Raw genomic sequence first — 25,611 nt, forward strand, 5'->3', positions numbered from 1 at the left:
GTGGTTATACTGAATTGTTCTTGCTATACACAGCAGTTGTAGGATAATATTGACTAGTTGGTTAAGTAGAGCCTATGGCTCCCTTGTGATACAAAAGCAGTACAAGCTCCTGGGGCTTTCCAATGCCTCCAGACCATGAATTTGCATTTCCATTCAAATCAGAATAATTGATTGGAAGTCACAGCTTGATAAGACTCAAACAAGCAATACATAGCGAACAACAGGGACTGTATTTCTCTTGCCAGAGCTCCGCAATTGAAGGCTATTTGCATTTAAATATTCCTGCAGATCTGCTCCTGGAATATTTTGCTGATATGCCAAGTCATGCAGTGTGTTAAGGCACGGGACAAATACCATCACTTTGTCGCTCTTTGGACTCTTCAAACACAGAGAACAAAGCAGTTTAGCTTAGGTAAAGAATATAATGTTTTGTGCTTGATTAAATTCTGGTTTATGAAAATTGCTAGATCCTGGTAAACAGTGGAAGAAGCATGAACATCTTATGTACTTCATCTTAATTCCGCCTTTGGTGAGGCCTTTGTTACCCAAATCCAATTGTGTTCATGCTCAGTTTACCATTTCTTTTCCCTTGTAAGATTAATGAACTGTTTTATTGCATATATCCAGTTAGTTTCTAGTAAATCATCCTTAACTAAACCTCTATTGAATCTCTAATTCTCTTTGTCCTTTTCCTTGCCAGGATTCTAAGTAAAAATTGTTTCCTTGAGGAAATACGTATAAAGTAATTTACAGGAACTAAATTAAGATTTTTTTTTTTCCAGGCAATTTATTTGCAATAGTTATTCTTCAGTTGAATAAGGAAATGCAAAATCCTTTCAATTACAGCCTTTATGGTTGTAGGCATCAGTTTGACTCATCAAGGCAAAAGCAAGATTTGCAACTGTAATTCTTTGTTCTCAGAGGAACTGGGATAGGACTGTGTGGATTTAGGGAGAAGATTCCCTGTCTTCACAACTGAAGGCAACAAATGAAGGATTTAATGATCTTTTACTGAGGGATGATGTTGGTGGTAGTTTTTAGAATGGTCTCCTTGCAGATCCTTGCAATGAGGCTTTGCTGCAGTGCGCTGCTGCCAAGCATCCACTTCTCGCTACAGCTGTGGCTCACGTCGACACTGTGAGCTCTAAACTAACATCTGTTTTAAACAGGTTGTAAAATTTCCAAGAGCCTAGACTTCTTGCCAGCTGACATCATAGAGGAGCAAGTTGCTAAAATGTGGTAGACTTGTCTCAGCTGTGTGGAAACTCGTAACGGCTTCAAGTAGTTGCCTTTGTCATACTGAACTACAGATGTTGTTTAGGGTTTATGCTGCTTTGTCAGTTTTAAGTACTAGGCATATCCAGCTGTGCAGAAAGTCATTTTGTAGAACATTCCCTATACCAGGTTCATCTGTGATCAAATCAAAACTGCAGTACAAAACATTGTGTGCTCATATGTGGTATGTGGAATAGTGTTTTCAGGTTACATTGGCTCATACTCACCCAAGTATGAGGATTAGATGGCTCCAGAGGTGGTGGATTTTGACTCTACACTGACACGTCTCTGAAAGAATTCACTGTACACTGAAACATGCAGTAGTATGGGTTTATTTTTGCTCATAATTTACTTGAGATTTAGTAGACATCGGAGGTTTGGAAGCAAAGAAATAGGCTGATGCATAAAACTACTTTAAAATGCAAGCCTAAAATAAATATAAGGTAATAATTGATGAGAAGTAATACAATATAGGTAAGGTTCTTCAGTGAAGACCCGAACCTTTTGCTCTTTACGTTGTACTCTTCTGGAGCAGACCTAAAGTAAATTAATACATTTATTTAAAATGTATTTTTTGAAGTAGGTGGGTTTGGTTGTTTGGCTTTTTTTTTTTCCTCCAGCCAAAATTAATCCTTGGTTTCTGTGCATCTGCACCAAAAAACCTACCACCCAAGTGTATAGGGAAAAGTTCTTTTAACGAGTTACAGATGGATGTTACCCAAATGGAGAACCACTTCCCCAAAGCTGTTGTTCTTCATTCAAGCGGAATGTAAGTTTGACTCAGTATCCCTTCTGCATATTTCACTTGCTGATTGTATGTTAAGTAATAGCTCTTTGCTTAGCCCCAAGTGCAGGCATAAACAGAGCAGCAGCAGCTCTTCTCTTCTCATCCAGGTTGAACTGAGCAGTGTCACACCTCTAACAGTATTATAAATCCTCTCCTTCACTTGAAAACCTCAGTTATGGGACTGTATGCGAGGAAACGCCATGACAGGTTCCATAGCAGCAGAACCAAGTGTCTTGTCTCATTTTAAAAACTCTAAACAATACTGAAATAGTTTCTACTTGGAATTCCAGAGGCATAAAGATGCTACAGAAGCAGAAATCGGACTGCAATGTTCCAGCCGTGCTCAGTTGATAAATTGTATTTCAGCCCAAACAGTGTAGTAATGAGCTAGGGTATGTGGCAGAAGCTTGAAAAAATAATATTGGATGCTTCTTATTTACTGCTTGTTTTTCCAAGTTGCACAGTAGGACATGTGCAGATGTTTTCCCTTCTGTTACTTGTTCTGATTCTCTGGATTTATTTCATGATATGTTGGCTATACAATGAAGAGTATTTAAAGCGCTTGGTATGCAATGTTCTGCTAGCTGTGTTCACAGAATCAGTGAAAATAAACAGCCTCCTTAAAGTTTGCAAGACAATGGATGCCCTGATCCATTGGAAGTGGAAGCTACTGCTAAATTGGTGGCAGTGAGTTTAGTTGGTGCTTCATTAGATTTCTTGTTTTGAGGCCTTTGCTGGTCTGTACTCCAGTCCCGAACGAAGCAAATGACTGAAATATTTTGTGATTGAAAAATGGATTAGAAAGTTCAATTGCATAACACTAATCACATTAAATAGATGCTACTTTGCCATGTAGGGTCTTTAGCATTGTTTTATGTACGTTCCAGATCTATTCAGTCTAGTGTTGAAGTACTAGTCAGTCAACCTGGTAGGTTGATCGTTTTCTTTACAGTATTTCATGGTGTTACAGAGTGAAACACTTACATTCAAAATGTTATAAACAACCAGATTACAAGTGCTTCAGAAATGGTGGATTAAAAAGAAAACAACGTCAGGTTACGTTAATTAATTAAGAATGTTTTGCTCTGAAGACCTGCATTATACAGTATAACTGGAAAAAGACATCATTGCTTATGGAAGTTTCTTATATTTAAACAAACATTAAACTTAGTAGTGTAGTTCTGGAATGTTTTAGTATTACTTAAAAGGCATTTTATTACCGTTACAAACAGTTGGCATGTAGCATTTATTGCTAATGTGCATACATGACTTTTGGCTCTTTTCAGTAATATATCCTAGTTTACCATTTCAAGCAAAGGCAGGTATTGTGCTTTGTGTGGGGATGAGTGTGCACATATGTGTTTTCACACTGTTGGTTTATGTTTAATATCTTCCACAGTGCTATTTGTAGTGGTTTCAGATAACGTGAGGTTATATGCTATAAGGATTTAAGAGTGATGTGATTCTAAGTTACTTTGAAACAAACATCGTTGAAAATAGCACTTTAATAGAAAAAATGACAACTTAAGAAAGATTTGATTTGGGGAGAAGGCACAGAACTTGCTGACTCTAAAACAGTATTAATATGTGTAACCTGTGCAGACAGTGCATAGCCATCATCTATCCTGCATGGCATAACCCTTCAGAGTACTTTAAATAAACGTGTTCTAAAAATGTGCTTATTCGCTTGTTTAGATACAACTTTAAAAGCTGTTGTTTTTAAAGGCATGCATCCAGAGACAAGCACACAAGAAATTCCAAGTGTCAATGTTTCAGGGACTCTAAATTATTTTCAGAATTTCAGAAATTGAGAAGGGATAAGTGGAAGGAGAAAATGCTGGGCTGGTGCCAAGCGATAGCTCGTAACCCTCACAGACTACCAAACAGCACAAGAACACCCGAGGTCTCAGGTGATGCTTCGCATAACTCTACTCTGGTGAGTGAAAAGTTGCATTTTATGATGGTTGCATGCACAAATGAATTCCAGAGGTGTTAAGCTCTTTTTTTTTTTTTTGAATGCAGTGTTTGCCTCTGACTGCATTGCCTCAATGCATGAAGCTTTTGAGTTTATGTCTACGTACTCTTTCCACTTGCTGTTTCTTCCTCTTTTCTGTTACGTGTGGTCCATTCTGACTTGCATGCTATTAGTCAGTATTGATGTTTTTTGAATGATAAAAGTCTTTACACAGGAAATGAACTGCTTTGGATTGCTTAGATTCTTTGCGATCCTAATCAATGCAATGACATTTGGTCCCTGGTGATTACAGCTGGACGTTATCTACAGGTTTGCTCTTTGCTCCTGCCTGTAACAGGAGCAAAGTATGATGTGTCTACAGTTGTGCTAGAGAGATGGAGTTTTAATTGATCTTAAAGTGTTCCACATGATTCTAAAGTAGATGGCGAGTGTTCTGCATGCAAGACTCTCCATAGAAGATGTTCAGACCATGTTTTGACAACACTAAAGTTATCTTGAATTGTATCAAGATACAGTAAATTCTGAATAAATAGCCTCACCGGTGATAACTTAAATCGTGCTGTTTTCACTCCTTCAAATAAATCCCTTTACATCAGTAGACCTTCACAGGTGAGTAAGCACAGTTATTTGTAAAGACTTCAAAGTGACCCGCATGTAGGAGCAAAAATTGAACATGTGTTCGCTTGTCTTAAACTGTATTGAAATTGTCATCTGTACCAAAACCATGTCTGAAACATTTCAGTTCAATATGCCTCATCCAGTTCATTACTGACTTTAACACGGGCACAATGTATTTCTGTCCAGAGAAACACAAGGAGGAGCTGCTCTTCTGTTGTTGGAACTTGTACGTAGTAATGTGTAAATGGAAAAGTGACTGATTCCTTACAGCCACTGATGAATGTGGTATTCTGAAGAGAATTAGGAAGCAGTGGTTTGTTGGAAATTTGTTGGCATTTTGTTAAGAAAAGACCCTAATTAATATGGCAAAATTCTCTAGGTCAGTGGTAGATTGTACAAATAAGTTTCATCTAAGGAAGAAAACAACAAAAAAATGGCAGCACTAAAAGTTCTAAATTTTAGTTTGCTAAAATAGAAGTCTATTATTATTATAACTCATTTTTATTTGGAATTATTTAAGATAAAAAGGAAATGAAAAACAACGATTCGCAAAGTGAGAAATTTAATGTATGTTATCCCCCTATTTAATTGTTCTTTTTAATTTTTGTCTTGCTTTTATTTAATTAATAATAATGTCTAGGTAATACTAGTAAAAGGAGACAACTATCAATGAATTTAAATATGTGAAAATTTGCATATTTTGATTTCTAATCGATTGCTAGTCACTTAGCTTCGTTTGACATTCCAGAGGTAAGCATGCAAATCATCCAAGTGGGATTTAGCAATGCTGAACTGGGAATACAGTTCATAACAGTTGAATCAGCAGAGTTAGCATGTTTTAAAGTTAGTAGTATGAGGGTAATTCAAAAACTAACCTGTGTGAAAATCTTGATTGCTGCATAGGTGATGAAGTGCCTAAAAAAGAATAGGGAAATAGACAGTTGAGGATGATAACAAGTCCTGTAATGGCTGTAGAATAACAATTTTCATAGCAGAAAATAGTATCTTTTGAGGCTTATCAGGCTTTCCTCTGCGTTTGTCTTCACTTCCTGCTTTCTCAGCCATTACTCTTCCTATAGAACACTTTGTCATTAGATAGATGACTTGTATCATAATCTTTTTCTGGCAGTGTCTTTCTAACTTGTGGACTGCAGGCTGAAAATCCCCATTTTACTCGTGAGGAAGTATAAAATCTCTTTTCAAGGAAGTTTTTAAGTTTTTATTTTGGTTTGTTGTAGACTTCCATTGTTGAAAATTGTTTTCTGTGGTTGTATGTGCAGATAGACTGTAGGTGGCAAGTCTGTTTTTGCTGGGAAGGAAACTTTGGTATCTTTATTTGACCTCTACCATATTCCTTTGGTGGATACTTCTGATTAATCAGAATGTCTTCTCCAGGGCACATCTAAAAATGTTGCATCTTTGCCAAAATTCATCCTTTTAGCCTCAGTGCCTTTGTTACCTGGTAAAATGTTTGTTTCAGGAACTGGACTGGTTGCAATTCTTGCATTTCCATCCCGTTCCTCAGATTTGCTCTGCTGCTGTAAGGATTGTATATTTTTTGAATCCTGCAGGAGATTGAATGTAGTAGTATAAAAATAGACTGCAAAAATGCCACAGTTTGCATGTAGTATGAAGTGTTGATAGCGAGGGTAATTACTCTTCACCATGACAACAGCCTCATGCAGTTAAATGGAGATGTAGCCAAGTGTGAGTGATTCTGAAAGCATGATTCTGATGTATGGGTTTTTAATAGCTGTTTCATAGTAAAACTTTCCCCGCCAGTTAATAAATACACTGTTTGGAAAAAAAAAAAAACAACAAAAAATCAAAACCGTTTCCGTTCTGCGTTTTAATACAGAAGTTGTCTTTGAAGCTCCTTTTTAGAACTTCTGAGAAGGCTTTTCAGAACAAATGTTTGTTTCCCTTTAACCCTAGAGCCCCAATGCCACTTTCCCAAAGGGTAATGATCCGAGAACTGCCCACACGTTTTATTAAGTGTTATGAAAAGAAGTATTTTCTGTACTTGTGAAAGTAGGGAGGCTCATAGAGAAGAAAGCAGGTTATGAACATTTACAAATTGCTCACTGACATTAACTATTTTTTTCATTAAGCAAGTAACAGAGGTGCAGAAAGGCAGCGCAGAAAGGGAAAAGAAAAGGAAGTCGTCCCATGACGTTACTGAAATAACATGGAGTTAAATAAAATCAGTTACCCCATCTCAATTTAACTGATGTTAAAACGTTCTGTCTTAAATCTCAAAATAAATTCTCAAGTATTTCAGAAGTCAGTTAAGTACTGTTGGAAACATTTTCTGTAATTATTCAATTACTCTCTTCAAAATGAACATGATATTATCCCCAGACTTTACAACTTCAGTCTAATTTATTTGCAGTTTGGAGTCTTTGTGTTCAATTCTAGATGGAACACTGTATTCAGTAGAGAGCAACGCACTGATTCTGAGCCACTTCTTCCTGCATATTCTTCTTCTAAATTTTAAAAGTTCATCTTTCCTAATGTCCATAATGAGATTTAGTGAGGAGCTATGTTGTAGCACTTCAGCTTCTTACAATAGTTTCCATGTTTGTATGAATATCTTAAAAGGTCTTGTATGTTCCTGCTCATGTCAAGTCCTGACTGCTGTGATACTAATTATTCCACATCCAGTAACATACTTATCATACTGAGTGGGTTTAGAATCACTTTTTAAATATATTTATATAATGAATATTAATTTAAAATCAAACATAGGCTATGTTAAGTCTTGATCAATGCACAAAGGCCGTCTCAGTTCTCAGTGTATTTGCCCCTCTGTTCTTTCTCAATCATTAGTTTTTACTTTAAGTTTGCAAGAAGACCCTTTTCCATTTAATTTTGTTCTAAAAGATTAGTTTTTGTGGGTTTCTCTAGTTTTTTCATTAGTTTATTTGGATGATCGGTTTTGTTTTCCTGGTAATTACTACACTGGATAATACTTCTTAGTATGGTTTTTTTTCATCTATTTTGGGGATTTTATCTACTGTATTTATCTTTTCTGAAATATATGTTCGTTTGCGCAGACATAAAGTTGCTGCAGATTTTTTTTTTCCTTGTCTTAAATGCAAATTCATGTTTTTCATCTTTCCCTTTCTCTGACTTTTGCTGGATTGAGAAAAGAGTAGTGTTTTCTTCCATAATTGAAAAGATTATGGATCTTCAAAGCTCGTAGTTCTGTGCAGTAGTATTTGCATTCTTTTTTGTCTTCTGAAAGATGAATGGATATGATTGAAAAATTTCAATTTTAAATTCTTTATACATGGGTCACTTATCTCCATACTGCATGTATCTTTTCATACAGTGATCCTGTACGCTTATGTGTTTATTGTTAGTTCAAATGATTTGATGGAGATAGATAAATATTTTTTAACGTTGGTTAAACAATTTCACTAGAAGCAGAGCTAGGTCTTTGCATACCTTTGCCCAGTGTCTGGGGTCTATTCATGTCCTAATTCAGACCATGGGCATTATCAGAATATATGCTCTTAATAGTTATGTAAAGCCTGTACTGGATAGGGTATGTATTGGTCCTTGGTTTGGTAAATTTTGTTAAACACACGAAACTAATGGGACGTGAACGTATACGTAATGCTGAACTGTAGTCATTAGTACATATCATACTCCCCACTTAAATTGTGGGTGAGTGTTTCTGGATGGATAGTCATGTGAATAAATAGGTAACTTATGGTAGAATATGGAACCGTGCGAAAGTATTTAATATGATGCCATCTGCTTCTCCAAGAGAAAGTAAAATACACATTTCAGTTGTCCCTTTGAAATAGGCACAGGGATCCCAAGTCGCTGGGTTTGGTCTCCTGAGGGTAAGTGAGCACAGTTGGAGTAAAGTCAGTGATCATTCCAAAATATAATTAATGAAACAATGGAAGAGGCCAACCGTGAGGATCAGTCTCTTTTCCCGGGTAACCAGTGATAGGATGAGGTGATGGCTTTAAGTTGTGCAGGGAGAGGTTAAGTTTGGATATTAAGAAAAAAAAACCTTCTCTGAAAGAGTGGTGAGGCATTGGAACAGGCTGCCTGTGGTGTTGGTGGAGTTATTGACCCTTGGAGGTGTTCAAGAACCGTGTAGATATGGTACTTGGAGTCATGGTTTAGTTGGCATGGTGATAATGGGTTGGTGGTTGGGCTAGATGATCTTGAAGGTCTTTTCCAACCTTAATGATTCCATGATTCTGGTGATGATGTACTGGGAAGGTTATTGTTGGAACCATTTGGGGTTTAATTTTAAGTTCTACTAACCATATGAAGAATAAGAGTAACAACAGTTTATCTAAACGGCAAAATTTAACACAGAACACAGAAGGTCTTCATCTGAGCTTGAAGTGTTTGCCTGAGTTTTACCAAGGTAGTGTAATTCCTTCCTGAAAATCCTGTGAAATGGGATCCCTGTAGATTTCTGCTAACAGTGTGAAACTGTTATTGTTCATCTCATGGGTTGAAGGGATGTTTAAGACCAGCGTTTTAATTTCTTGTAAGGAAATTGTGTAGTTTAATAACCTAAAACTAGATGTAAGTGATGAAAAAAGTAATTACCTAAGATGGAGTTGGCTTCACCTGAATTGCTTTCATATTTGTATAGCTATTAAGTATACATTACATTAATTAGGCTGAACAACCAGCTTGTAATTCAGCAACCCTATACTTAGAGAATTCTGTAGAGACACTGCTTTTGGAAATCCACTTCTACTTTTATGTAATAGCCAGTGTGCATATGTGGATAAAACTGTGTAAAAGAAAGAAATGTAATTTCAAAAGAGCCAGAATTATTCAGTCTGACTAATCAGTTGTATGCTGTTTAAATCTTCACTTAGGCTTTACAAGAATGCTGCTGGATGCAGCATACGGCATGTTTAATTACAGAAAAAAGAAACTGTTAAAAATATTACTGTCTGTGGTTCAGATGAGTCACTGATAAATTCTGTATTAGATTGCCTGTGGAATAATACATGAGATCTGAATAAATTTTTGGGGTGTGGGGAATTCTAAATATCTCCTATCAGCTAGTGCTAGAGGTTTGTATCGCAGCTGGACCGATCCGTTCTGTTCCTCTGTGCTGAGAAGCTGTTAGAGTCACTTACGGTGACTCTAGATTTGCCTCTCATAGGGTTATTAAACTTCTGCAGCATTTCAGTAAAAGCCAGCATTTATTCTGGTTTTCTTAGACTAAAGATTCCCGTTGCCATTTTTCACTTTGTTTTTTATTTGCTTCACTTTTTATTTCCTTTCCTTGGATGGTCTTGAACAGAGCTTTCCCGAATGCTGGCTTCAATTTCAGAGTACATTGCTGTTATTTATTCAAGTAAGACTTTGTTTAGCTTTACACTTAAGCATAATATTTCTTTTTTCTTGGCATTAAGTATTCATTTTTACAAACATTTTTGTTCGTGGATTTGGCAAGAAATTACTTTTTCTAGATCAAATTACTATAAGAAGACATTTGCAGTGCATATTTGTTAAATATCTGTAAAGCTGGTTGAATAGAGCGCATTCAGTTCCTTTACTCTTTCCCCAGAATATTCAGTGCACTTTATTTCTCATAGCAACATGCATCCACAAGGTTGATTCAGATGTCTTTCATATCAATTATTCATAACCTGTTACTTTTTTACAGTTGAAGCTGTCTAGTTAGTCCCTCTCACTTAGTAGAAAGGCTCATCTTTTAAGTGTGCAATTTTAAATGTGCTAACTTGTAGTTTTGCAGAGTAGAGCTGTGTCTCAGTACAGCAGAGCTGTTTACATAACTTTTGACTGAAATCTCAGAAATGATTTTTCCAGTGATTTTTTAATATGGCCATAAAAATTTTAGATGTGGTCAAAAGTGCAAAAGAGCCCCAGAGTGTACAACAGTCTTACGGGTACTGAAACAAACAGACCAGTGCCGGATCACCATTACAGTTTTTATCTGGAAAGTAAGTTCTAGAAAATGAGAAAATCAGACAGGGCCAAATAATTAACCTACATTCTTGATAAGGTGAAATGGGTTAATCTCAGTTGAGCTCTGTAAAGCCTTCAGGGCTGTTATTATCTGAGTACCTACCTTGTAATGAGGAAGCCACGTTGACGGGAAGCATCAAATAAATGTTTCTCCTTATTCATTTGTTGAAAGAGTAACGCATGTGAGGACAGCTAAGGTTTGTACTTAGGTTAAAAGAAGCTGGTGTGAAATGGTCCTGCGACTTCTAAAATTTCATGCTGGTGATATTAGATGCTTAATTTAAATTACACATTTGCACAGTACTGCCACTCCCGAGGACCCATATTCTTTTCCATGGTATTTTGCAGTGCAGTATCACTCGAATTACAAGATGTAGAGATAGTTATGGGATAAGCTCTGTGCTGTGCTGACCGCCACTGTCTGTGCATCTCTGTCCTTTAGACAGAAATGCATATATGTAATTTGCTTTGGAGACCGTGTACTTATACTGGCGCCTGCTTGAAGTACGTACAGGAGCTGTTTAGAGAAGGTAGAGAAGGGTAGGAATCAGAATTCCCCTCATATACCTCATTTTCTTTGAATTTCTCATTAGTTGAAATTGTACCTAATCATGTAAGTTTTTGCAGTTTCTGCAACTGGATTCATTCTGTTCTTTACAAATGCTTCCAAAAATATTCTTTTAATATAAAATGGGCCTGTATGACTAAGTAGGGAAGCCTTTTCATGCATTCCTAGTAGTGTGTGAGTTCTGCTACAGGCAGAAGTGGGAGAGAAAGTATACTGCGGAGAGCTGTATGTCCCCTAGATACATCCCTAATACATTCTTCCACTGTGATATCCTCTGTAAGAGTCTTTACAGCACTATGACTTACATGTGTTAGTTTAGTGCAGTAGATTAATATAAAGCACATCCTCTCTGCAGCTCGCCGTTTTTCTGATGCAGTGTTACATCCAAGTGTCCTGGAGCCATTTCAGCCTATGTGCTGCTATGTATTCCACCCAGCCTGCCGTGGGCTCTCCTGCAGCATGATGAATCTGCACGTATGAGGACTATCTTGGGAACAGTGGCAGAGCTTTAAATTAGTTTTTTAATCAGTAATTTAAATACTTTGCTCTGTAGTTGCTAGAGGAGATTAATAACACTGAATGTATATAAAAATATATTAGTTTCTAGAGGTATGGACGATATCAATCTCTAGTTTTGTTTAGCTCGGTTGCAGCTGAAATTATGGCCTCCTTTTTATAGCAAAGAACAGCAACAAGAAGTGCTGGAGTAATGAACTGAAAAGGAAGAGTGATTATGACTATTATGCAGGTTAAAATACTGACTTTCACTGTAGGTAACTTCCATGTGAGTTTCTGAAAGTCACTTCTACTTTATTACTTCAGCCTCTGTAATGTGATCCCAGTATCATCCCGAATGATAGCATTTGGGATAAAATTTCACTTACGATTGTGAGGTACTTAACCTCTGCAGATACAAGGACGTTAGTCTTATCTTGGTTGACAGTGGAAAAATAGAGTAAGTTTGGAAAACCAGTACAGTGGGGGAGAAGATAGCACAGTAGTCAGAGTGGTTTTCTAGAGATGAAGCTTCAGACAGGCTGAGGAATTAACAACATGAAGTAGGTTCTACAATGCATATTCTCATTATTGACTCAAATCTTGATCTGGATTTGTAGGAAAAGCCAAGGCTATCAATTAAATTATAAATGGATAATGGATATGTGTGAATGTTGCGTTGCATCTGTTGACCTAAACATAGGACAACTTGAACATAGGAATTTCCATACTAAGATGCAGAAGAACTTCTTTATAGTCAGAGTAATGGAGCCCAGGAACAGGTTGCCTAAAGAGGTTGTGGAGTCTCCTTCTATGGAGAAATTCAAGATCTACCCGTGCAATCTAGTGTAGGGAAGCTGCTTTAGCAGCCGGCTTGGACTGGCTGATCTCTTGAGGTCCCTTCCAATCCCTGCAATTCTGTGATTCTGCTGGATGTGGAAGAAATCTGCCTGACCTCATTAGGCTAATTACATCTGAGGTCAATCCACATATCCTTTCATAAAGTACGAAACGAGAGGAGTAATAGGATGAGATTAACAGGGGAAAAATTAGGCTAAATTTGAAATCAGGAATGAAAACATTTGTGTGTGATGTCTGTGGTAGTGCTTTACAATTCCTGATTCTCTGTCCACATGTTTAGTTGTGGGGTTTTTTTTCCAACCCTCTATCTCTGAATGAAATACTGCCTAGTTTTTCTTTCCTCTATAATTATTTCACTGGATTTTTATTTTTTTTTTTATAGCACTTCTTTCACTATTTGCTTCTGTGAGATGGAAGGTATTCCCTGTTGCACAGATTTTCTTTTCTTTCCCTCCCTCCCATTTGAAGAACATAGGAGATTGTACACTTTCAATATAATTCCGCTTTACTCTTCTAGAGTATGGCTTCACAGTGCTTTGAAGTTCCAGTCAAGAATCAGTACTGTGTTGTGAAGCTGTCTTCACTATCCAACAGTTCCTAATTATTGTTCTCACTGTAAACTGCTGGAAGAAATATTTATTGGTGGTGTGTAGATAGGGAGAAAAGGTGTATTGTAGAATAAATGTGATTATGAAAACTCATTTACTGATTAGACAGTTAATTTGAACTTCTTGGTTTCCTCTTAAAAAGAAACCACCCAAAACAGAGAAAAAAATATCCAAGTCTGAAGTAGCTGCAGAACTGCCACCACTTTTATTTCACATAGAAGCTGCTGAGTACAAGCAGAGTAAGTTTGAGCGCAGGTTGAGTAGGTCTGTAGTTGTGTGTAATATAACTTTGCTGTGAGAGTGGTGAGGTGCTGGAACAGCTGCCCAGAGAGGCTGTGATGCCCCGTCCATCCCTGGAGGTGTTCAAGGCCAGGTTGGATGGGGCACTGGGCAGCCTGGGCTGCTATTAAACGTGGAGGTTGGTGGCCCTGCCTGTGGCAGGGGGTTGGAGCTTCGTGATCCTTGAGGTCCCTTCCAACCCTGGCCATTCTGTGTTAACTTAATAAAGTGAACACTGAACTAGGAGACACGTAGATCCAATGGACTTCAGAGCACTGTGGATGAAGAAAGATCAGGCATTACAGGTGCTTCTGAGAGCTCTCAAATGTTTCTGTTAAGAGTCTGGGCATGCGGTGCATTAAAATTACGTGCTCAGACTTCATGGGGAAATAGAATTGTAGTTATTTAGATTTAAGCATATCTAATTTAGACTACAGTGTTTCCTGATGCTGAATTAATTGAATTTATTTTTTTATTAGGAAAACCTGAGTTTACTTAATCATGGTTGATGTTTGTTTTCTGTGGGTAATATTATTTCAGAACGTGCTAATTGCTTCTTGTAATCTTTGTAATCTATAAATATTAATGTTCATGAAATGTTAATAACAGCTAATAAAAACAAAATGTGAAAAAATGAGCAATTGAATTAATCAATTTATACTGATTTTATAACTGCTTAGATAGTTACTAGATTGTCAGAACATCAATAATGTTTCGTGTTGAACTGCAGTAGTATTAGGGTAGTTTGAATATTTTATAGAGAATAACTATGATTTTCCTTCAGGTTCTTTGCGTATGTGGTTTAAGGCCATTTTAATTAAAACTGAGATGATAAATTCCTGAGGATTGAAAAATCACATGCTTAGGATATCTGAAATTATGTCTGAGTTTGGTCACTTGGCCAAGTGCGATTCTTAGCTGCAAAGTCCAAATCAGAATTCTGCAGTGTCAGAACCTGCTTGAAGTAACGCGATTCACTTGGAAGGTTATTTTTTGTTGTGTTTCGTTTTCTTCCCAGTTAGAAAAAGAACTGATCCTTTTTCTCCATGCTTTTTTTTCAATCATTACATATTCACGGTTCAGCTCATGCACTGAGCAGCAGGGTTGGGCAGTACCATCTCAAGGCTGAGTATTCAATATGCTGATACTCAAATCTAAACAGATTTTGGAAGTGTTTCATGAGTGCCTACGCTCTCGTGGTAGTATAAGTTTACCTATGCAAATATGCTTGAAACATACTGTAAAAATGTAAACTATCATCATTAACTAATTTGCAGCTTCTGAAGATATTCTGAAGATCTGTTGAGGAACTTTTGAGGACAGGCAGTCATCTTGTTTCTGATTCCTATACTTTAATCGTAAGATCACTCTTCTCTTGCTTCACATGAATGTTCATTGTGTTCTCTTTCTAGCCATGGATGTAATAATCATACAATATAACCATTAATGTAAATGTGTTTCTCAGATAACCTTTTTACCCATGGCTCTGAAGAAGTGATTAAAAAGCAAATAATTCAGCCAAGTGTAACAGTAAAACTTGGTTTCAACAGTGCGAGTAATCTGGAAGCTTTTTGTTTATGTACAAAAAGCATGCAGGTAATGCATGTCTACACACAGGAGTGGCTCAAAATCCACTAAATTACTACTCATCTTCAAAGCAAAATCTACTTGTTAAAAAATACAGAGGAGCTTTCTTACCTAATTCTGATAGGACAGAATGCCATAAATATTTTAAAAACCTAACTCACTCCAGCAGCACTCTGCCATTGCACAGAGCCTTGTCTGTCACTGACAGTGCCGTGACTTCACAGTTGTAGAGCTGTGGGGAAGACTGCTGCATGGCTCTAGCTGCATTCTGTCATGAATACACTGCCCTGCATTTAAGCTGGCACAAAGATCTCATCCACCCACCGCAATTTCTTTGGAATTACTTAATGAGGAAGAAATTAGGTTGTAGGTGCTGCTTTTTTCTAGCATTTGTAGACCCATTAGCAGAGATTTTTGTTTTAAATAATAATGTGAATGGCAGTAACATGAGCTAATACTTTGGTCAGTCAATGCCTGTCATTAAAAATGTATTGCTTAACAACTTCCCAGATGTACGAGATATGCAATTAGCCTGCTGGTAACTTTGTATGTTTAGTCTCAATTCAAAGCATTCAGTAAAGCAATTGGTTTCTTGCAGATAAAAAAAATAGAAAGCAATTTACGTTCATACATGAGAAAATTCAGTATGCTTTGGTTATCTATGCACTTAGGTTATTTAGGGTTAACTCATAAAGGAACAGTGTCTGCTCCTTTCTCTCCCTTTATCAGTGTTCAGAAGTGACTATCAAATTGTCTATCTCAGATAGCATACTTAGGTCCAGATTGTGCTTTAACTATAAAAAAGCACAAATCCCTACAAGCAAATATACACTTTAGCTTTTAAAGCATTTTAGTCATCTGGAGATCTCATATTAATGTGAATTTTCTTTGTGGGGGCCATTTTCTGAGTTTTTTCTTGTTTTATTTCTCGTTTTCTAATTGTGTGGTATAGGTGAGCTGTTTCTTTACCAAAATATGCATATAGATTACTTTCTGTTTCTGAAAATGTTACTTTCTGATAGAGTAGATGGGATCAGAATAGCTTTGCTAGTCTCTTTGCATTCGGAGCAGAATAATGGGATAAACACCACGTGTGTTGCTTGTTCTGACATAAGAGACTGAATGACAGTATTTGTATTTTCCTTATTATGACTTTGTATTTTGCTCGGACAATACAAATTGTCTTCTTCAGAAAAGAAACCAAAAAAGCCTTCCATCCAGCTTGCAGATTCATAACACGACTATCTCAGGGGGATAAAATAGAATTTCTCATTTAGATGTGTTAGAACTTGAAAAAGCTAATATATTTACTGTTTCCTACCTCTACCGAATTAAAGCAATGCTCATTTGAACATCTTAGACATGAGAATTAAGCTGCTGTTTCATGTGCTATGGTAAAGAATGAAGAGAGAAATAAAGCTATTTTTAAAATGGGAGATGTGGGAGGAATCAACTGTGTGAAACAGAAACAGATTTACTCCTTTCTCTTTCAACCCCAATGCTCAATGAAGTCCAATACTAAGAAAGCGAGCTTTTAAAAAGCATTGCTTAGAAAGCTGAGAGTGAAGATTGAATGTGTTTACTTGAATGCATTCGACCTATGGGTTATCTTGAAAACAGAATATTAAAGAAAAAAACTGATTCATAAGTGTGTCTGTGAATAACGCCTGTTGTAGAAAGTTTTTACTGTTCTCTGATAGTCCTCCAGCTGCTGCCTCTAGCTTTGGATGGTCTGAGGTTGGTTGCATTCATGAAGATACTGAAACTATTTTATATTTCTCAGTACATCCTATACTCCAGGAAATTGCTGTGATGAAAGTGCCACAGTCTTGAAGTTGTTTTTGCCTCCTTCTAGGTAACTTCCATTTTCGTACTATAAATCTTACCTTCCACGAGTAGACAAAGTGAAGTTTGCTTTGTCTTGTAAAAAAATACTGTATTTTCCATAAATGAAAGGCCAGTGATTGAGGAGTTCATTTGCTTGGAAAAGGTTTTTTCAAAGGTGATTTCAAAGATTTAGGTTTATTTTTTTCTTATTTCAAATGATTAAAACTTTTCAACGCCTTTTTAACTTGCATGTTGCATTCAGAGTATACATATAAATATATATATATGTTGTTTGCTTTCATTTCCTATAGTGTAATACATTCACAGATGTGTATGTCTGTCATCCCCATTTCTAAAGGTCTTTCAGTTGGGAGGGATGTATTGTAGAATTTCATTTCAAAGTCTTAATAATGTTCAGTATGGATGCTGTACAGAGATTCACCTTCCTTTTACAGAGAAGGATGATCAAAACTAATTTGTACTATTTTACTTAATACAAATTTTAAATATACTTTAACTCAAATCATATTGCAAGTATGCTGTTTTTAAGAGGAATGCGTTTTTTGAAATGAGCTTCTCTTTGTCATCAAAGCTTAAAAACTACACTGTAATCTGTATTGATTTGCAAAATCTTTTCTAACTTCCAGATAGGAATAGATCTGGGCAAAAGCAGGGCGTACAGAAATCAACCGCAGAAGATTTAGCCATTAGTGTTAAAGATTTATGCCTGATTTGATGGTGCATCAACTCTCCTTTCTTATCTCTTGGCTGTGAGAGGATTAATTGTGCAGGCGTCACAGTAAAGCACAGGGAGCTAAGATGGGAGACCTAACAGAAGAGATTTATTTATTACGACTTTACCAAGGGCCATCTTTTTCAATTGGTGAGACAACGTGGTGGTGAATGGAGTCAAATCCAGCTGGCGACCGGTTGTGAGCGGTGTTCCCCAGGGGTCGGTGCTGGGGCCTGTCCTCTTCAATATCTTTATTGATGACCTCGATGAGGGCATCGAGTGCACCCCCAGTACATTCGCAGATGACACCAAATTGGCTGGAAGTGTGGATGTGCCTGGGGGTAGCGAGGCCCTACAGAGGGATCTGGACAGGCTGGAGAGCTGAGCTGAAGCCCATGGGATGAGGTTCAACAAGGCCAAATGCCGGGTCCTGCACTTCGGCCACAACAACCCCAGGCGACGCTGCAGGCTTGGGGCGGTGTGGCTGGAGGACTGCATAGAGGAAATGGACCTGGGGGTATTGATTGATGCTCGGCTGAACATGAGCCGACAGTGTGCCCAGGTGGCCGAGAAGGCCAATGGCATCCTGGCTTGCATCAGAAACAGCGTTGCAAGCAGGAGCAGAGAGGTGATTGTTCCCCTGTATTCAGCACTGGTGAGGCCGCACCTCGAGTACTGTGTCCAGTTTTGGGCCCCTCACTGCAAGAAAGATGTTGAGGCCCTGGAACGTGTTCAAAGGAGGGCAACAAAGCTGGTGAGGGGTCTGGAACACAGGGCTGATGAGGAGAGGCTGAAGGAGCTGGGAATGTTCAGCCTGGAGAAGAGGAGGCTCAGGGGGGACCTCATTGCTCTCTATAACTTCCTGAAGGGAGGTTGGAGTGAGCTGGGGGTCGGCCTCTTCTCTCGTGTCATCAGTGATAGGAGCAGGGGGAATGGCTTCAAGCTACGGCAGGGGAGATTCAGGCTGGAAATGCAAAGTATTACTTTTCAGAAAGGGTGGTCAGGCACTGGAATGGATGCCCAGGGAGGTGGTGGAGTCACCGAGCCTGGGGGTGTTCAAGGAAAGGCTGGATGTTGTGTTGAGGGACATGGTTTAGTGGGAGCTATTGGGAATAGGTGAACGGTTGGACTGGGTGAGCTTTTAGGTCTTTTCCAACCTTGGTGATTCTATGATTCTATGATTCTATAACTGAACACATTCACACATTAACACATTCCTTAGCCATAGGCAGTGCGTCCCAAAAATACTTACACAAGCTGAGGATTGCAAAGCATGAAAATATTTTGGGCCCACCTGGAGTACGTGCATTTATTTATTTTTTCTCCTCGTATTCCTTCTCTCTGTTCCTTTCATCTCACTGTGGAGGAGCAAGTCAGTACAATAAAGAAAATCAATCCTTTCTAGCTGTAATGTCAGGAGCTGTTATCTTGTGGAGATAATCAAGCTTGGGCCTGGTAAGAGATCAGCAGTATAAAAAAACCAAAAGAATAGATCTAAAAAACAGGTAGCTCACTTCTTGACAAGTTTTCATTAGGTTTTTTTCAGCACATGCTGGTTTTGTGTGAGTTTTAAATTTATCTTTTAAAGGAGCATGGTTTGGAAAGTAAAATTCAAGAAAATGCTATTCATCGTTGCATGCTTGAACACACAGCAATTACAACATTAATTTTCTAGTTTTCATGTTGCATAGTGGATACAGCCTTTCTGTAAGCACTTACACAGGTAAGATACTACTTAGTATGCAGTAATGATGTCATTCACAATAAGCTTACTTCTTGCTGTAGTTGCAAATACAGTGTTTTTGTATGAGGCTGAGTAACTAAAGCAAGCAATACACTGGATTTTGGTTTGCTGCAGTATGGCTGAGGTTGGTATTATTCATTGAACTTAAATGTTGAAATATTATGCTGCTCTTAGAGTTGTTTTCCTGTTTTGTCAAACAGTGTTGAACAGTGAGAAAGCTATAATGAAATTCAAAACTGAGGAGCTCTGTCTTTTATCTACATAGAAAAGGTGGGCATAAGCATGGTTATCAAAGCCAGATTGATCCAAAATCAAATGATTTGGGTGGTTACCAGTAGATTCATCTCGCCCATGTCAAATCTCCTCCTACAACTGCCTATAGAAGGATGTACAGATCACTCCTCTGTGATGTGCTCCTCAAGTTTAGAGAGATTTGCAGTCACAAGTCCACCTCATGGAATATCACAGGATACTTTGCAGCCCTTGTTAAATGTTCTTGTTTTCATTAGTTCCTCCAGTTGCTTACCTTTCAATATCCATCAAACGTTAGCTTTTAACATTGCTCAAATTCTCTGACAGAGTTCCAATGTTTAATTACTGTGTGAAGAATTACTGCCTGTTATTACCGTTAACCAAATCCCTGGGCTCCTGCTTTGGTTGTATTGAAATAAGTTATCAAAACTGATATAGGTTCTTTAGAAAGATTGCTCTTAATGCCTCCTTCATAGCCCAAAGTTAAAAAAATTGGAGGAGTCCCTGAGGGCCTGACACACCTTTGCTGTTTCTGAACAGTTTTGAGACTGTTGTGTGAATTTTGCAAAAACCAACAATCTTATAAGCACTCTGTGTTTCGTTTTCACTGATTGATACAGTTTCCAAGGTACCATTATCACTTATCAACCTTTGGATGAATTGCAATTAAAGAAATTGAACTAGCCCATTTTTTTTTTTTCTTTTTTCCTGTGAGTAATGTAAACAATGTGAATTACATTCAAAAGCACAATATGAGGAGAGCTACTCCTGACTTCTCGTGTATCCCCAAATAACCAGATCAGGAGGAAATTTGCCAGCATGTGCACAGGTGCTGCAAATTCAATAAAAGGAGAGAGGGGAAGGTGACGTTCACTGTTCCGTTCTGGCACATCCCACTGTTCTCTGTTCTTTGCCATGTGCCTGGCCACTGAGGGAATGAGTGGCAGGGAGATGGTGCTGAGCAGAAGGAAAGCTAATCTGAGATCTCCATCAAGGTGTGCGCATGCTCTGCCTTCAGCTTCGTTGGCTTTGCTCTTTTGTTATTTCATAGAATCATAAAATGGCTTTGGTTGGAAGGGATCTCAAGGATCATCAAGCTCCAAGCCCCTTGCCACAGGCAGGGCCGCTTCCCAGAAGTATTAAAGGGTTTGTGAAGTGGAGTGCAAGTTCAGTGTAAACAAAAACTGCTGGCTTTATGATTGATACAAGGATAGAAGCTGATACAAGAAGGTGTGTTGTAACAGCAGTTGTGAAAGTTCTCAGGGTAGATGTTAGGGAGGAGAGGAATGGTTCACCAAGATTTCTTCTACAGGCAGCACCTGGGAAGAAAGGCTGTTGGAACCCAGTCAAAGTCCCCAGAGAAGTGGGTTAGTCTGGCATGAAGAGGCCTCCTCTGAATAAATGTGGAAAGGATTTTGGGTCCTAATCTAGGACCAAGGTAGTTCTTTTTTACAATTGGCATTAGAGTTACTGTTATCAGGCAGAAGTGCCTGGAGTTAAATCAAAATGGAAAGCTTTTTGTTTCTACCTGAAAACAGATCATCTGAAATCAGCAAATGTGAGTTAGGTTTTTATGAAGAGTGTTCATGAGACGGATCCCATGTCGTTTCTGTAAATTCAGCAATGTGAAATGATCATGTTTCAAGAGCGATTTGGCATGCCTTGGAATTACGTATCTTTCACAGTGCACTAGATTCTTTGGCACTGCATAGTATGGTTGGCTAAACAGCAAATGTTGGTGAAGGTATGAGGCTGAATTTGGTCTGTAACGCGTGCAGACCTGCAATACATAAGTGCTGTATCGCTTGCTAGACATTTGGCTTTTTACTTCAACTCCCAAAGTCTGATCTAAATCTTTCCCTCAATTTCATTTCATAGTTATTTTTCTGCCTGACATATTTACATGGGAAGAAGGCTTTCATCTGTCTTCATGAATTATGCAGACAACTGAGTTATCATGCAAAGGTGGAAAAGGCTTTATGTTCAAAGACTTTACTGGAATCCTATGCTATCACTAGAAGCTCTCTCAATGGAAAATAATAATTAAATTTTTGATGTGATTTTATTGTGATGAAAAGCCAAAAAGGGGAGATGAAGACAATCAGTACTGAAATGGGGAAGGGCTCTGCAGGCTGTTGTCAGACTGGTTCTGGGGCTAGGATTGCAGGTGACCTGTTGAGTTTTGCACTCCGTAACATTTTTAGCCCACACTGGAGAGACAGGATGCATTCTTTAGCTAAAAATGCACAGACAATGAACTTCATGGTTGCGTGGAGAGTTTCCATATGGTTCCATATTATATATTATCTTTTGTGCCTGTTATCAGTTGTGCAGTCCTTCAAATTGTGCACTTATATTTGGAAGTAGATACTTTTTATTTATGCCTTCTGTTAGTTGAGTGTATGGTTAATTTCATCTTTTTGTTATCCTCTACCAATTGGCTCAGAGTATTTTAAATTGAGATTTCTAAGGTTGTAACACTTAGAAATTGAGATTTCTAAGTGTTACATCCTTAGAAATGAGATAGTTAGCTTTTGTAAGAGAATCTTGCAGCATTTATGAAGCAGTCTGTTTTAGAAATAGCTCAGGGCTTTATAGGTTGGGATGAATGTTAAATGTGCTTTCTGTTGTTCTGTGTCACAGAGACGTTAGGATGTGTAAATGCAGCATGTTGAAGCAGCTGCCCAGCTAATGTTTTAAACTTGGCAGCAAACTGAATTGTCATGATTTTAGGAATTTTAAAGTTATTTAATAATTACACATCCTATTCTATGCATGCTGTGCTGAAGTATATGTTAAGGTGTGTCAGTTAAAATTGTCAGCCCTTATTAAATTGTTAACCATAGTTCATCGTATCATAGTTACCATAGTTTATCAGAATAAGGTATTCATTTATAAAGAAATCATTTATTCCAGTTACTTAGTGAGTGAAAAAAGGGCATTGGGTTCCTGCTACACTGATAAATATCAATATGTATGGGGTAGTTTGTGTAAATGAAAATGTCCACACTGTGATACGGTACTACTTCAGCTGTATGATCAAGTACATTTAATCTAAGGTCGTCTACTATTTCTGTAATTTAAAAATACCACCATACATGGATAAACTATTTGAGTTTATATTACTTTTTTTTTTTTTCTTTTCTAATGCTAAAGTATTTGAGAATAAGCTGAGGTACAACTTCTACCTTGCTTACAAATAATGGGAAATGTACAAGTCTCCCATGATGCCAGCAAGAGCATCTGCGTTCCCAAATTTACCCACGAAAATAATATATAACCTTATTGTATTATACCCCACTTCCCTTAACCACAGGAATTTCCAAAGTGGTTCAAGTAAATGGACTTTTTGAAGAAGGAAAATAGCTTTTGTTAAAAAAGGTAAACTAGTGTTAAAGATCAACTTTTTTTTCTTTTTTAATTCTTATTTCAGTGGCTATAAACATACCCAGGCAATTTAGCGAGGGGTTGGGGGATGTGCAGGGTAGCTTCTGTTTTATCTTGAAATGGACTTGAACTTCAAAATAAATCTGGTGTTCAGAAAAACTCCATCTGTAGTGCTGCGTCCAGGTCTGGAAGCACCAGCACAGGAAAGACAGAGAGCTGTAGGAGAGGGTGCAGAGCAGAGCCACAAAGATGATCAGGGGACTGGAGCACCTCCAGCATGAAGACAGGCTGAGGGAGCTGGGCTTGTTCAGCATGGAGAAAAGAAGGCTGCGGGGTGACCTCAGTGCAGCCTTTCAGTACCTAAAGGGATCCCACAAACAGGAGGGGAATCAACTCTTTACAAGGGTTGATAACTGCAGGACAAGGGGAAATGGTTTGAAGTTGACGGAGGGCAGATTGAGGTTGGATGTCAGGGGGAAGTTCTTTACAGAGAGAGCGGTGAGGTGCTGGAACAGCTGCCCAGAGAGGCTGTGATGCCCCGTCCATCCCTGGAGGTGTTCAAGGCCAGGTTGGATGGGGCCCTGGGCAGCCTGGGCTGCTATGAAATGGGGAGGCTGGTGGCCCTGTGTGTGGCAGGGGGTTGGAGATTCATCATCCTTGAGGTCCCTTCCAACCCTGGCCATGCTGTGATTCTGTGAAAAAGGCGATGTAGGAAAAGGTTTCTAATAGACAGGTAGTGCAGGACTTGTGATGCTGGTGGTAGCTTTCACTGGGAACATGAGCAGGCACATTCTATTAATTCTTGTGTTTTCTGTATTACAATGACTTCATTACAATTACGCCGCCATGTAGCCATGCTCACATAGCAGGTTTCAATTTATGAGTGAATGGAGTAAACAAAAGCAAAATAAGCATCAATTCTAATCATTCAAACTGAAGCTTTGCATGCAGTGTGCAGGTTTGCATTAAAGCTTTTTTGATTGATACCCAGCTGAATGAGATTTTTGCTTTGTAAATAAAGTCTGAATGAAAAAAACAGGGGCAGCATTGCATTTGGTTGATAAAGGTAAGCAGCATGCTGAGCACAGATTGGAGATAACACACAGGTGTACTGATCTGCACGTGTCCTGTTCTGGAGTCAGTGGCACAACAGTCAGTTCATATCATAACCAGTCCCAGTCTTGCACATGTGTTAACAAGATTTTCATGGAAAATATGAAGACATATTTTCTCACTGCCTGTTCATTTGTAACCAGAGGAAGACATATGATCAAAACAGAATGTGCTCCTTTCAGGTGCTACAGCTGTCATGGAGTTTCTCCATTTAAGGAAGATTAAAACATGGTTTTCTTCAGCTTTTCCCCTCCCTATTTTGTTCTGCAAACTTGTGATGGTCTTACGTTAGATGTGGGTTATCCAAACCATGCCGTTAGACAAATGCAATTGCTCTTCAGAAACTTTTTAAATAGACTGATTTTAGTGTTCTGCGAGATTAAAGAAGTAGCATGATGCATATGCAGCTGGGTATGATGTGATCTGGAAAGTAAAATTTACTTCTCTGGTTACAGTTCTGCCCTGCTGTCACAGGTACTCACTTTGTTTCTGTTTTAGGTTGTGTGAATCTGAGTTCTGTTACAGTTTTATTTGCTTTTCAGTTGAATGTTTATTATTATCATACTCAAACAGTGAAATCTAATGCTGCATCTCACTGCCAAAACTGAATTGAATAAACTGAGAATAGCTATTTAAATATTTGCTGGTATCCTTAGATAATCTTCCATCCAGCTTGTAACTTAGTTATATTATAGCATACTAGTGAAATGTGTGGTGTTGCAGAGTCATAGGAGATGGATATTGGTATGTGAAATGCTTTAGAATTTTGAATACAACAAATCCTAGGCAATAAAATTGTGAAAGTTGTGTAGATTTTGGAGTAGTTTTGTTGTCTATAACTTCATGTTGACTGAACTGGCATTTACTGGATCAGCCGTGCAGTGCGGGTGGAAGGGGAAAGGAAGAAACTTCTTCCCATGAATAAAACATCTCATTAGTGGAGAAGTGTTGTCTAGTGGAGTTTCCCTTACAAGCATTTTACTGTCTAGTTTCTCCCACAGGCAGATTTGCAATAGCGCTCCTTCAAAGTTTTATAGTAATCTTACTACGTAGAATTCACTGCAAACCATTCGTTGTGTTGGCATTAATAAGTTGGAATTTCAAAAATCACAGGGGACTCAAGCTGCTCAAGGAAGAATATTTTCCTAAGCAACAGTTCAGGTGCAAATGGGCAACTGTCTCTAATGAAAACTGAAAAACTTTCTTTCCATCCTTGATTCCAGTCACTTGCTGCTATAGTTTTCACATTATTCTCTAACTTGCTGTCAAACAGTGGTACTTGTTTCTCCTTTTAGTGGGACATTGTTTGTCTAACAACTAAGAATCCTGTGTCTTGCATGAATTTACTCTGCATATACTTTGGGCCCCCATATTTTGTGCAAACTTTGGCATATCTCAATTTTTCCCATCCCTGGTAATCTACTGCAAAAGTATTAATACACAGTAGATATCCCATCTCAACCTTCATTTTTGATAATCTAAAGCAGTCAAACTCTTCAAGCCACCCTTGGAAAGCA

At 38.1% G+C, this 25,611-nt stretch overlaps 1 protein-coding gene across 15 annotated transcripts in view; it reads left to right on the top strand.

Moving 5' to 3' along the window:
* Positions 1 to 25,611, top strand: part of MARCHF1 (membrane associated ring-CH-type finger 1) — a 271,534-nt gene that overhangs the window by 181,775 nt on the left and 64,148 nt on the right. For 8 of the 15 annotated variants that reach the window (XM_052690310.1, XM_052690304.1, XM_052690296.1 and 5 more), the window contains one exon: positions 3,859 to 3,998. The exons of the other annotated variants lie outside the window; for them this stretch is intronic. In XM_052690310.1, the coding sequence (XP_052546270.1) occupies positions 3,897 to 3,998 (102 nt within the window). In that variant the 5' untranslated portion in view covers positions 3,859 to 3,896. The remainder of the gene's footprint in view (positions 1 to 3,858; positions 3,999 to 25,611) is intronic. 15 annotated transcript variants of the gene reach the window in all.

This window comes from Tympanuchus pallidicinctus, unplaced genomic scaffold (genome assembly GCF_026119805.1).
Source record: "Tympanuchus pallidicinctus isolate F22 unplaced genomic scaffold, pur_lepc_1.0 scaffold26, whole genome shotgun sequence".
NCBI classification, from domain to species: Eukaryota; Metazoa; Chordata; class Aves; order Galliformes; family Phasianidae; genus Tympanuchus; species Tympanuchus pallidicinctus.